This window comes from Hyperolius riggenbachi, chromosome 2 (genome assembly GCF_040937935.1).
Source record: "Hyperolius riggenbachi isolate aHypRig1 chromosome 2, aHypRig1.pri, whole genome shotgun sequence".
NCBI classification, from domain to species: Eukaryota; Metazoa; Chordata; class Amphibia; order Anura; family Hyperoliidae; genus Hyperolius; species Hyperolius riggenbachi.
This window is the reverse complement of record NC_090647.1, coordinates 160,575,925-160,590,655: the sequence shown is the minus strand read 5'-3', so window position 1 is coordinate 160,590,655 and position 14,731 is coordinate 160,575,925. Positions and strand designations below refer to the sequence as shown.

Here is a 14,731-nt window from a genome sequence, read left to right as displayed (position 1 = left end):
GTGTTTGAATTGTAATCATTAGGCATCCATTAGGCAAATGTTGGAATGATTCATATCCAAGGGTTCTGAGATTCCATTATTGATAAGGGCCAGTCTAGGAATGTTTTATCATATTTGTTATTTATATTTTTGATCTAAAATATTCTACAAGTAGAGGTAGTCATTCCTCTTTAACCACTTGAGGACCTAGGGCTTTCTACCCCTTAAGGACCGGCCACTTTTTTTCCATTCAGACCACTGCAGCTTTCACGGTTTATTGCTCGCTCATACAACCTACCACCTAAATGAATTTTGGCTCCTTTTCTTGTCACTAATAAAGCTTTCTTTTGGTGCTATTTGATTGCTCCTGCAATTTTTACTTTTTATTATATTCAGCAAAAAAGACATGAATTTTGGCAAAAAAATGATTTTTTTAACTTTCTGTGCTGACAGTTTTCAAATAAAGTAAAATTTCTGTATACATGCAGCGCGAAAAATGTGGACAAACATGTTTTTGATAAAAAAAAACTCATTCAGTGTATATTTATTGGTTTGGGTAAAAGTTATAGCGTTTACAAACTATGGTGCAAAAAGTGAATTTTCCCATTTTCAAGCATCTCTGACTTTTCTGACCCCCTGTCATGTTTCATGAGGGGCTAGAATTCCAGGATAGTATAAATACCCCCCAAATGACCCCATTTTGGAAAGAAGACATCCCAAAGTATTCACTGAGAGGCATAGTGAGTTCATAGAAGATATTATTTTTTGTCACAAGTAAGCGGAAAATGACACTTTGTGAGAAAAAAAAAAAAAAAAAAAGTTTCCATTTCTTCTAACTTGCGACAAAAAAAAATGAAATCTGCCACGGACTCACCATGCCCCTCTCTGAATACCTTGAAGGGTCTACTTTCCAAAATGGGATCATTTGTGGGGTGTGTTTACTGTCCTGACATTTTGGGGGGTGCTACATTGTAAGCACCCCTGTAAAGCCTAAAGGTGCTCATTGGACTTTGGACCCCTTAGCGCAGTTAGGCTGCAAAAAAGTGCCACACATGTGGTATTGCCGTACTCAGGAGAAGTAGTATAATGTGTTTTGGGGTGTATATTTACACATACCCATGCTGGGTGGGAGAAATATCTCTGTAAATGACAATTTGTTAATTTTTTTTACACACAATTGTCCATTTACAGAGATATTTCTCCCACTCAGCATGGGTATGTGTAAAAATACACCACAAAACACATTATACTACTTCTCCTGAGTACGGCGATACCACATGTGTGGCACTTTTTTGCACCCTAACTGCGCTAAAGGGCCCAAAGTCCAATGAGTACCTTTAGGATTTCACAGGTCATTTTGAGAAATTTCGTTTCAAGACTACTCCTCACGGTTTAGGGCCCCTAAAATGCCAGGGCAGTATAGGAACCCCACAAATGACCCCATTTTAGAAAGAAGACACCCCAAGGTATTCCGTTAGGAGTATGGCGAGTTCATAGAAGATTTTATTTTTTGTCACAAGTTAGCGGAAAATGACACTTTGTGAAAAAACACAATTAAAATCAATTTCCGCTAACTTTTGACAAAAAATAAAATCTTCTATGAACTCACCATACTCCTAACGGAATACCTTGGGGTGTCTTTTTTCTAAAATGGGGTCATTTGTGGGGTTCCTATACTGCCCTGGCATTTTAGGGGCCCTAAACCGTGAGGAGTAGTCTTGAAACGAAATTTCTCAAAATGACCTGTGAAATCCTAAAGGTACTCATTGGACTTTGGGCCCTTTAGCGCAGTTAGGGTGCAAAAAAGTGCCACACATGTGGTATCGCCATACTCGGGAGAAGTAGTACAATGTGTTTTGGGGTGTATTTTTACACATACCCATGCTGGGTGGGAGAAATACCTCTGTAAATGGACAATTGTGTGTAAAAAAATCAAAAGATTGTCATTTACAGAGGTATTTCTCCCACCCAGCATGGGTATGTGTAAAAATACACCCCAAAACACATTGTACTACTTCTCCCGAGTACGGCGATACCACATGTGTGGCACTTTTTTGCACCCTAACTGCACTAAGGGGCCCAAAGTCCAATGAGTACCTTTAGGATTTCACAGGTCATTTTTGTTTCAAGACTACTCCTCACGGTTTAGGGCCCCTAAAATGCCAGGGCAGTATAGGAACCCCACTAATGACCCCATTTTAGAAAGAAGACACCCCAAGGTATTCCGTTAGGAGTATGGTGAGTTCATAGAAGTTTTTATTTTTTTGTCACAAGTTAGCGGAAATTGATTTTAATAGTTTTTTTCACAAAGTGTCATTTTCCGCTAACTTGTGACAAAAAATAAAATCTTCTATGAACTCACCATACTCCGTACGGAATACCTTTGGGTGTCTTCTTTCTAGAATGGGGTCATTTGTGGGGTTCCTATACTGCCCTGGCATTTTAGGGGCCCTAAACCGTGAGGAGTAGTCTTGAAACCAAATGTCGCAAAATGACCTGTGAAATCCTAAAGGTACTCATTGGACTTTGGGCCCCTTAGCGTACTTAGGGTGTAAAAAAGTGCCACACATGTGGTACCGCTGTACTCAGGAGAAGTAGTATAATGCGTTTTGGGGTGTATTTTTACACATACCCATGCTAAGTGGGAGAAATATCTCTGTAAATGACAATTGTTTGATTTTTTTACACACAATTGTCCATTTACATAGAAATTTCTCCCACCCAGCATGGGTATGTGTAAAAATACACCCCAAAACACATTATACTACTTTTCCTGAGTACAGCGGTACCACATGTGACACTTTTTTGCAGCCTAGGTGCGCTAAGGGGCCCAACGTCCTATTCACAGGTCATTTTGAAGCATTTGTTTTCTAGACTACTCCTCGCGGTTTAGGGCCCCTAAAATGCCAGGGCAGTATAGGAACCCCACAAGTGACCCCATTTTAGAAAGAAGACACCCCAAGGTATTCCGTTAGGTGTATGGCGAGTTCATAGAAGATTTTATTTTTTGTCACAAGTTAGTGAAAAATGACACTTTGTGAAAAAAAAACAATAAAAATTAATTTCCGCTAACTTTTGACAAAAAATAAAATCTTCTATGAACTCGTCATACACCTAACATAATACCTTGGGGTGTCTTTTTTTTCTAAAATGGGGTCACTTGTGGGGTTCCTATACCGCCCTTGCATTTTACAGGCCCAAAACCGCGAGTAGTCTGGAAACCAAATGTCTCAAAATGACTGTTCAGGGGTATAAGCATCTGCAAATTTTGATGACAGGTGGTCTATGAGGGGGCGAATTTTGTGGAACCGGTCATAAGCAGGGTGGCCTTTTAGATGACAGGTTGTATTGGGCCTGATCTGATGGATAGGAGTGCTAGGGGGGTGACAGGAGGTGATTGATGGGTGTCTCAGGGGGTGGTTAGAGGGGAAAATAGATGCAATCCATGCACTGGGGAGGTGATCGGAAGGGGGTCTGAGGGTTTGGCCGAGTGATCAGGAGCCCACACGGGGCAAATTGGGGCCTGATCTGATGGGTAGGTGTGCTAGGGGGTGACAGGAGGTGATTGATGGGTGTCTCAAGGTGTGATTAGAGGGGGGAATAGATGCAAGCAATGCACTGGCGAGGTGATCAGGGCTGGGGTCTGAGGGCATTCTGAGGGTGTGGGCGGGTGATTGAGTGCCCTAGGGGCAGATAGGGGTCTAATCTGATAGGTAGCAGTGACAGGGGGTGATTGATGGGTAATTAGTGGGTGTTTAGGGTAGAGAATAGATGGAAACACTGCGCTTAGGTGGTGATCTGATGTCGGATCTGCGGGCGATCTATTGGTGTGGGTGGGTGATCAGTTTGCCCGCAAGGGGCAGGTTAGGGGCTGATTGATGGGTGGCAGTGACAGCGGGTGATTGATGGGTGGCAGTGACAGGGGGTGATTGATGGGTGGCAGTGACAGGGGGTGATTGATGGGTGATTGATAGGTGATTGACAGGTAATCAGTGGGTTATTACAGGGGAGAACAGATGTAAATATTGCACTGGCGAATTGATAAGGGGGGGTCTGAGGGCAATCTGAGCGTGTAGGCGGGCGATTGGGTGCCCGCAAGGGGCAGATTAGGGTCTGATCTGATAGGTAACAGTGACAGGTGGTGATAGGGAGTGATTGATGGGTGATTGATGGGTAATTAGTGGGTGTTTAGAGGAGAGAATAGATGGAAACACTGCGCTTGGGTGGTGATCTGATGTCGGATCTGCGGGCGATCTATTGGTGTGGGTGGGTGATCAGATTGCCCGCAAGGGGCAGGTTAGGGGCTGATTGATGGGTGGCAGTGACAGGGGGTGACAGGGGGTGATTGATGGGTGATAGGTGATTGGCAGGTGATTGACAGGTGATCAGTGGGTTATTACAGGGAAGGACAGATGTAATTAATGCACTGGCGAATTGATAAGGGGGGGGGGGGTCTGAGGGCAATCTGAGCGTGTGGGCGGGTGATTGGGTGCCCGCAAGGGGCAGATTAGGGTCTGATCTGATAGGTAACAGTGACAGGTGGTGATAGGGGGTGATTGATGGGTAATTAGTGGGTGTTTAGAGAAGATAACAGATGTAAACGATACATTTGGGAGGTAATCTGACGGCGGGTTTGCGGGCGATCTAATGGTGTGGGTGGGTGATCAGATTGCCCGCAAGGGGCAGGTTAGGGGCTGATTGATGGGTGGCAGTGACAGGGGGTGACAGGGGGTGATTGATGGGTGATAGGTGATTGGCAGGTGATTGACAGGTGATCAGTGGGTTATTACAGGGAAGAACAGATGTAATTAATGCACTGGTGAATTGATAAGGGGGGGTCAGAGGGCAATCTGAGCGTGTGGGCGGGTGATTGGGTGCCCGCAAGGGGCAGATTAGGGTCTGATCTGATAGGTAAAAGTGACAGGTGGTGATAGGGGGTGATTGATGGGTGATTGATGGGTAATTAGTGGGTGTTTAGAGGAGAGAATAGATGTAAACAATGGATTTGGGAGGTGATCTGATGTCGGATCTGTGGGCGATCTATTGGTGTGGGGGGGTGATCAGATTGCCCGCAAGGGGCAGGTTAGGGGCTGATTGATGGGTGGCAGTGACAGGGGGTGATTGACGGGTGATTGACAGGTGATTGACAGGTGATTGACAGGTGATCAGGGGGATAGATGCATACAGTAAACAGGGGGGGGTGGTCTGGGGGGGGGGGTCTGGGGAGAATCTGAGGGGTGGGGGGTGATCAGGAGGGGGCAGGGAGCAGGGGGGGGGATAAAAAAAAAATAGCGTTGACAGATAGTGACAGGGAGTGATTGATGGGTGATTAGGGGGGTGATTGGGTGCAAACAGGGGTCTGGGGGGTGGGCAGGGGGGGGGTCTGATGGGTGCTGTGGGCGATCTGGGGCAGGGGGGGGAGAAATCAGTGTGCTTGGGTGCAGACTAGGGTGGCTGCAGCCTGCCCTGGTGGTCCCTCGGACACTGGGACCACCAGGGCAGGAGGCAGCCTGTATAATACACTTTGTAAACATTACAAAGTGTATTATACACTTTGTATGCGGCGATCGCGGGGTTAACATCCCGCCGGCGCTTCCGTATAGCCGGCGGGATGTTGCGGCGAGCGAGCGGTGACAGGCGCCGGCGGAGGATCGCGTCACGGATGACGCGATCGCTCCGCCCATGCCCTTAAATGGACCGCCGCCTCTGTGGGTGAGGCCGTCCTGAAGGGCTCCACTTCCCCGCCGCCCCTGTGTAGTGGGCGGTCGGGAAGTGGTTAAAGTAACCCTGAAGGGAAAAAACACCCCAATGTGGGTACTTACCTCAGAAGAGGGAAGCTTCTAGTGAAGCAGGTGGTTTTGGTGCTTGGCGCACAGTGCTGAGCACCCAAACTGGGAACTGCTATAGCATTAGTGCTATAGTGCGCGCCCCACGCAAGGGTGATTATGAGAGCCAGACCCCAAATTACTTCTCCCTCCGAGTGTCTACAACTCAGAGAGGGAATGGTATTTAAAGTGTACCTGAGATGGACTATTTAATAGATTTTATGCTTACCCGGGGCTTCCTCCAGCCCCGTCAGCACTGGTGCATGCCTCGCCGTTCCGAGTGCCTCCGTTCACCTGGTATCTGTCCCAGTAATCTGGCTCAGTACTAGGTGAGCGGAGGCACTCAGAATGGCGAGGGATGCATCGCTGCTCATGGGGCTGAAGGAAGTCCCGGGTAAGTATAAAATCTTTTAAATAGCCCATCTCAGGTTTACCTTAACACTGCTGGGGATTTGAGCTGCAGCAGGGTTAGCCTTCATTCGGCTCTCCCTGCACCCAACTCGCCGGCGGTCAGTAATACATACGCGCCTCTGTATCCTCCAGAGGCTTTCCCCGTTGCCCTCCCTCTTGCCGTATCTTTTATGTATGTTGTCCTCAATCATATTAAACAGTTACGTTGTCACTGGAGAAGTAGCGGTAAATGAACTTTGGGACACTGCCTGCGCTTATACAGAACACATACTGCACAATACAACTGCCAAGCAATTATCAGTTTGATAGACTGTACAGTCTAATCTATTGTGAAGTTAAATGCAGAAGCTGAATGCAAGTTATCTGTTAATCAATGACAAAGAGTTCATAGTTCCTGTTTAGCAGATAGAATAGGTTATTTCTTATGTATGCACACAATGCAATTGCTTTGCACTGATACTTTGGTCAATCTGATCAATTCTCTAAAATAAGCTATTGTGTCATGCATGGCCAGCACAAGAGTTTCACGGTATGTAATTTGGCAGATTGTTTACAAGTAGGAGACACTTATGACTTGTTGCTACCTTCAGTAGTGACATGTTATACTGTACATGCCATGGAATGTGTGGGTAAGGTACAGCACACCATAGGATGGAGATCCAATTTACTTTTTCTCCTAAGTGATAATTTCACAACTTATCAATAAAATGCCTTTTAAAGAAAACTATAGAATTTTATGTGTAGTACAGATAATGAATAGAAAATTAGTAGCAAAGACAAGAGTCTAATATTTTTATTTTCAGTTATATAGATTTTTTTATAACATTGCATCATTCTGTCATATTTGCAGGTTTGAAACCACACTCTTTTAACGACTTGCCGACTGCTCCACGCCAATGGGGGTGAGCAGTGCGGCAACCCCAGGACCACTCCACGCCCATTGGCGTGAACTGTCCTCTATGGGGCTAGCAGGAGATCGCGCGCACGCTGCACGCGCATCTTCTGCTCGGGGGCGGAGCTCCGCCCCGCCTTCAGTCTCCATGCGGCGATCGCCGCTCGGGAGACTATTAGATTCGCCGTCTAACTGCTTTGTACAGCGCTGCGATCAGCAACAGCGCTGTACTGGGCACAGCCGTGTGACACGGCTGTCCCCCTGGAGGACAAGAGAGCGATCGGCTCTCATAGGCAGAAGCCTATGACAGCCGATCACGTGATTGGCCGGCAGGGGAGAGGGAAGGAAAGTAAAAAAAAAAAAATATTAAAGTTTATTTAAAAATAACATACATAAATATGTATTAAAAAATAAATAAACAATGTGGGGACGATCAGACCCCACCAACAGAGAGCTCTGTTGGTGGGGAGAAAAGAAGGGGGGAATCACTTGTGAGCTGAGTTGTACGGGCCTGCAGCTTTGCCTTAAAGCTGCAGTGGCCCAATTAAGTAAAAATAGCCTGGTCACTAGGGGGGGTTAACACCGCAGTCCTCAAGTGGTTAAGCTATAAAACAAAACAGAAATAATGACCCTTTGAATGTTCCTGCAGTAAAACCTAATCAAAAACAGCCAAGAAACAGTGACAGACAGTGTAAGTGCTTCAGAAAACAGGACTGTATTCTACCCAATTTTGGTCCTATAGCTCAGAGCAACTCTTTTGCATAGCTAACAACTGAGGTTCCTTAACTCTTCCTGTACTTTTCATTGCTACTAATGTTCTATTTCTTAGCTGTACCACACATACAATTTATTATCTCCAGGGCCAGATTTACCGCAAGGCACTGTGCTCTCTGCACAATTGTTATAATGACTGCATCTGCTCAGCCACTGATAAGGAATTGCACAAAGTTTTGTAGACAAAGATTTGTAGACAGCCCCTATTCACTGTGCAGCAGGCTCTTGTGTACAGTGTCTTGCCCTGAGCCTCTCCACCCCTCCCCAAGTGCTGTGTACTGTGGTGATGCTGGAGAAGTCTGCAGAACCAGTTCTGTTCTATCAGAGATGGACAGAGTGAGTGCAATAAGTGGAGACTGGGACCACACTCATCTGTCAATTTTCTGTATGCAGTTCAAGGGCAAATCCAGGATTTTCAGGGGGGTGGGGGGATTTCTGAAAGATCTCCCTCAGCCACGCACAATACAGTATAATAATATTGAAGGACATCATGCTGGGTACACATAATGCAATTTCCCATCCGACTGACAGGGTCTGACAATTAATTCCTAAATGTCTGATCTTCTCCTGATCGACAACGGGATCGATGAGGAGCAGTTTAGATACAGATGACAGCCGACATTGCCAATGAAGGAGAAAGTGAAGCATTCACCCAGCAGGGGAACAGGGCTGTGCTCATATCCCAGAGCTGTTCATTGCTGTCTGTTTTTATCAGTATGAGGAAAACACATTCAAGTGTGCACTAGCCAACTGAATAACATTGGTTCTCAGTTTACCTGTGTAGAGGGGGGCATCCAAAGTTTCGCAGGGAGGCCCAGTGATTTCTAGTTACGCCCCTGCGCACAAGGGATTGATCTCCGAATTCCTGGGGGGATGACATTAATTGCATGTGTGTACTTAGCTTTAGTATCTGCGATTAGTAGCAGCAAGCTTAGCCATGTATCCCTGTTCAGATGTTGGGAGGTATACAGAAGCCAATCACTGATAAATAAGCACTAGCCTATATTCTCTAATATAATGTGATATCCTATATTCTCTGCTTAAAATTCTCTGCACACTAAGCGTTTTTGGTAGCATTTTCAAAAAAAAGCCGCCGCTTGTGAAAACGCTTGGCGAATGTATCTAATGTAACGGGATGGTGCAAATCAGCGGTTTGAGGTTTTTAGCAAACTGCAAACGTGGGTCCTGCAGCACTTTTGCGGTTTGCAGAAATGTTTCTGCCTCAATGTAAAGTATAGTAAAAGCTCAAACCACTCTGAAAAACGCTAGATCAGAGCAGTTTTCCAGGCGTTTTTGTTACAGTAACAGTAACAGCTTTACTGTAACAATACATGAAATCTGCTACACAAAAACGCTCCAAAAAAATGCTAGGCATGTTTAGAAAACCTCTCATGCCTAGAATCGCTCTGAAATCTGCTTCAAAAACCTCTAGCGTTTTGCGGATCTACTAGTGGTTTTTGGTGTGCACTGGGCCATATTCAAGCAACTTCCTGGAACACAAGCTCAGGAATATTGATGGCATGTTTAGACAATTTTCATGCTATGTAAACCGTGTTACAAAGAAGTGCTGGCAGAAGGAACATCACTGTGTGTGAGTGACTCACGTGTTCCTGCAGCACTAGGAATTTCCACAGTCACAATGTACATAGTAACTTGCAAAACAAACTCAATAGACGGCTTTGTAATATACTAGCAAAGTATGGCTATTCATTAAATGGTAGAAACACCCATAAAGGGTTGTCTAGAAGACCCTACATTCTCAACTTACGGTATGTTTACCCCTGGGGATACTTTACATTAGCTCAGAGGAATCTGAACTTGTCATAGTAAATCACTTATAGTTTTAAGATGAAAAAAAAGATAAATTGTATACATTCAAATGGGAATAAGTATGTATAGTTAAATGAAATAATTGAATAATGTTGGAAAAACATTTATACACAATTATGAAGTACTCCTGAGAAATACACCATATATGGATCAAGAGGTATTTGAGATAATGTTAATCACAACAGGGGGTACTCTGACTTCCAACTTTCTAATCGGAAATCAACTTTTCATGGTGTAATTCAGTATTTGGAAATTGGTATTTGGAAATCAGTTCCACATAATACAGCATTTCCGAGAATAGGAATTTATAGGCCAATCACAAGGCTCGGGAGTATTGGGCCAATCAGAGAAGCAGTATTAATCAGAATTCCACGGAATATCGAGTGCCAAGTAGAGATGGCTCGAACCTCCGATTTTCAGTTCGCGAACCTCGAACTCGAACTTCCGAAAAAGTTTGCAAACCTGCAAACGTTTCGAACCGCAATAGACTTCAATGGGCAGGCAAACTTGAAAAACTACAAACACTGTTTCTGGCCACAAAAGTGATGGAAAAGATGTTTCAAGGGGTCTAACACCTGGAGGGGGGCATGGCGGAGTGGAATACATGCCAAAAGTACCGGGGAAAATTACGGATTTGACGCACAGCAGGGTTATAATCCCTAAAAGGCAGAAATCACATTGCATTGCTAAATTGGAGGTCTAAAGTGCTTGAAAACATCTTGCGTGTGTATACATGGATCAGCAGTTAGTGTAAGTAGTCAAGTGTACTGTTTCACACTGACAGACCAAGCTCACTGTGTAACGCACCACAAACAGCTGTTTGTGTAGTGATGGCCGTGCTGGACTGGTGCGCACCATAGCGAGAGTACAGGCGATGGCGGTTTTCAAGCCCATATGGTCGGGCTAAGGTAGCTCAATGACAAAACAACTGTCCACAATGAAGCAACGACCTTATTATCTTGGGTCAGGTGTGCCCCCCAACACACTCATGTAGCCGGTCATTGCTTCATTGTGATACGCAAGCCCCTTCACCGCGGCAAGGTAACAATCATGAAGGGGAATTGACACATGTACGTGCCTTTAGTTTTGTTGTTGCAGCTGCAGTGCAGCCAGAAAAATTAGGTATGTACACGCACCAGAAAAATTATTATTATTATTGGTAGCAGCCACTGCTAGCAGCAGCGGTCATAAAAATTCAGGAATCCACCTGGAGTCCTGGACCCTGTTGGTGGTGGCAGAGAAGGCAGTCAAGTGGCCTGCAGGCAGAGATGCTGTGTGGGGACTGACTTAGTCTTGGGGCAGGCAGTCACACGGCGTGCAGGCAGAGATGCTGTGTGTGGGGACTGACTTAGTCTTTGGGCAGGCAGTAGCCCTTCGGGATCCATGTCTCATTAATTTTGATAAAGGTGAGGTACTGAACACTTTTTTGACCTGACAGCTGGTGGTTTAATACAAAGTGCAGTCACACAGAGGCAGTGAAAGGTATGCACTGAATGTGCTGGGCCTGGCACAGTACAGCAATTAGCATGGGCCAGCTGTGACAGACAGGGCTGTATATGCAGTGTGTCAGTGGCACACACACACATGCACGCACACACACACACACACACACACACACACACACACACACACACACACACACACACACACACACACACACACACACACACACACACACACACACACATCAGAAGAACATTAGCTCTCAAAAGAGCAGTTTTGGGGTGCTTTTCATCAACAAATATCAGCAAGTAGCAGGCTAACAGACCTCCTAACTATCGCTTTCCCTATCTCTCCAATGTCTCTCCCTTCTCTCACTAATACAGCAGCACACAGAGTGAGAACATTGCCGACGCTGCTGCCTTTTATAAGGGGGGGAGGGCTCCAGGAGGGAGTGCAGCCTGATTGGCTGCCATGTGTCTGCTGACTGTGATATAGAGGGTCAAAGTTTAGCCCAATGATGTAGTACAGGGGGCTGGTCGAACTCGCTAAGTGTTCGCGGTTCACCGCAAACTCGAACCAGCTAAGTTTGCGCAAACAAGTTCTCCGGCGAACCGTTCGGGCCATCTCTAGTGCCAAGACCTTAGATTTTTTAGGCCAATCACAAGACTGGGAATTATTAGGTCAATGAGAGCATTCGGGAAGTGTAGTGCAGTTGCCAATCAGAAAGGCGAATTACGCATAATAGCCTACATCCGCAAAATATAGAGGATTCTGCACAAATCATTTTTTTTAAACTAACCAACGTTATTGACAAAAATAGCAAAAAAAAAAAAAAATTACGCGGAAATTGTAAAGACCCTTCTCAGAATGTGGAATTTTGTTAGAATCGGAAAATGGCATTTCTGACCATCCCTAACTATAGTAATGTTGAGAAACACTGGTCTAGACAGTTGAAACGTAAAACTAATAGTTCATCATCAACATAACAGACATCACGTCTCACAATGATGTGGTCATTATGTCATTGCTGGGATGATGGGCTTGATTCATTAAGCTGCCCTGCTTAAAGGTGCTCTGTGGCAAAAAATTGTAAAATTTCAAATATGTGCAAACATAAACAAATAAGAAGTACGTTTTTTCCAGAGTAAAATGAGCCATAAATTACTTTTCTCCTGTGTTGCTGTCACTTACACTAGGTAGCAGAAATCTGACAGAAGCGACAAGTTTTGGACTAGTCCATCTCTTCGGCCTGGTGCACACCAAAAACTGCTAGCAGATCCGCAAAACGCTAGCGGTTTTTGAAACGCTTTTTTTATTTTTATGAAGCGTTTCACCTAACGTTTTGCGTTTTTGGGTAGCGTTTTTTGTGTAGTAGACAAGACAATACAAATAACATTTATATTGCGCTTTTCTCCTGGCGGACTCAAAGCGCCAGAGCAGCAGCCACTAGGGAGAGCTCTATAGGCAGTAGCAGTGTTAGGGAGACTTGCCCAAGGTCTCCTACTGAATAGGTGCTGGCTTACTGAACATGCAGAGCATATATTGTTACAGTAAAGCTGTTACTAAACAGCTTCTGTAGTATATCAGCATAGGAACTGTCCTGGGAAATTTGTACAAGTTTGGGGTAAATGGACCGTATCACCACTTACAGTCACTATGTAATGCTTTATGTATATGTTGCAATCTTCTATCACTTATCTATGACTTGAGTTGTATAATACCAGCCTAGGTTGATTAGTTTTATAAGTTTATATGCCACGTTGGCATATAATGTTGTATTATGTTGATCACCAATTTGGCAAATGTACCAACAAATACCAGCTAGTCTGAATATTTCTTACCTCCTGTAATTATAAATAGAGTGGATATACTTGTACTAACTGTACTGTTTTTATGATTATGTACATTTTGCATATATCTCAATAAAACCGTGTTTAAAAAAAAAAAAACAGCTTCTGTAACAAAAACACCTGCAAAACCACTCTGAACTGGCGGTTTTCAGAGCGGTTTGCATTTTTCCTATACTTAACATTGAAGGCAGAAACGCCTCCGCAATCCAAAAAATGCCTCAGCCTGGGAGTATGCGTTTCAGCAAAACGCCTCCCGCTCTGGTGTGAACCACCCCATTGAAATACATTAGCCTAGCCGATCCGCAGCCACAAGCGGCTGTAAAAATGCAAGAAAACTCGCTCGGTGTGGACCAGCCCTTCATGGAGGGATTATGAGGGATTTATTTATTTTCAAAAGTACTTAGTGAATGGCAGTTGCTCTGTCCAACTGCCAAAAAACTGTGTAGGGAGCAGGGAAGCTGGCCAGCATCATTGTTTAAATGCTTTTTAGGGAATATCTTTATAAAGAATAAAAGCCTTGCTGAGAATCCCCTATGAGGAGATGGACTAGTCCAAAATCTGTCGGTAATGTCAGATTTCTACTACCTACTGTAAGTGACAGCAACATAGGAGAAAAGTAATTTATGGCTCATTTTACTCTGCAAAAAACATACATCTTATTTGTCTACGTTTGCACATATTTTCAATTTTAAAATGTTTCGCCATAGTGCCCCTTTAATGTGCAGGAGCGCGCGTTATGTGCGCCTTACTTAGCATCGCTTGCTGCCATGTACCTTAAAGAGTAACTGTTAGCCCCCAAATTGAAATTTAAATCTCTATTGCAATGTTTTATTTAGTATTTAACCACCCTGGCGTTCTGATTAAATCGCCAGGGTGGCTGCGGGAGGGTTTTTTTTAAATAAAAAAAAAACTATTTCATGCAGCCAACTGAAAGTTGGCTGCATGAAAGCCCACTAGAGGGCGCTCCGGAGGCGATCTTCCGATCGCCTCCGGCGCCCAGAATAAACAAGGAAGGCCGCAATGAGCGGCCTTCCTTGTTTTGCTTATATCGTCGCCATAGCGACGAGCGGAGTGACGTCATCGACGTCAGCCGACGTCCTGACGTCAGCCGCCTCCGATCCAGCCCTTAGCGCTGGCCGGAACTTTTTGTTCCGGCTACGCTGGGCTCAGGCGGCTGGGGGGACCCTCTTTCGCCGCTGCTCGCGGCGAATCGCCGCAGAGCGGCGGCGATCAGGCAGCACACGCGGCTGGCAAAGTGCCGGCTGCGTGTGCTGCTTTTTATTTCATTAAAATCGGCCCAGCAGGGCCTGAGCGGCAGCCGCTGGCGGTGTTGGACGAGCTGAGCTCGTCCAGACCGCTCAGCTGGTTAAGTGAGCCAAAAAGCCAATGCAGAACTTAAAAATCAATCTAATTTTTTTACTATGTAATCTTTTCCCCCAGCTCCGGACGCAAAGCCGCATATCAGATACTGCTTAGCATGCAGAGCATGCCTATGTCTGGTCGACCCCCCTCTCCCCCCCAGGACCAGGTGCCAATATATTCTCCCCACCAAACAGCTGACCGCTCTGACACGGAGAGAGAGCGGGAGCACTTCCAGCGCCGCCACCGCAGAGCAGCCGCCGCCGTGCATCTCTCTCACATGTGAGAGAATCACATGTGACTCGGCGGCGGCTGCTCTGCGGTGGCGGCGCTGGAAGTGCTCCCGCTCTCTCTCCGTGTCAGAGCGG

General features: G+C 45.3%; 1 protein-coding gene across 1 annotated transcript in view; it reads left to right on the top strand.

The window, feature by feature from the left end:
* Positions 1–13,456: 13,456 nt before the first annotated feature.
* LACC1 (laccase domain containing 1) overlaps positions 13,457–14,731 on the top strand; it is a 41,499-nt gene continuing 40,224 nt past the window's right edge. Inside the window, exon 1 of the mRNA XM_068265230.1 lies at positions 13,457–13,594. Coding sequence (XP_068121331.1) covers positions 13,572–13,594 — 23 coding nt within the window. The 5' untranslated portion in view covers positions 13,457–13,571. The remainder of the gene's footprint in view (positions 13,595–14,731) is intronic.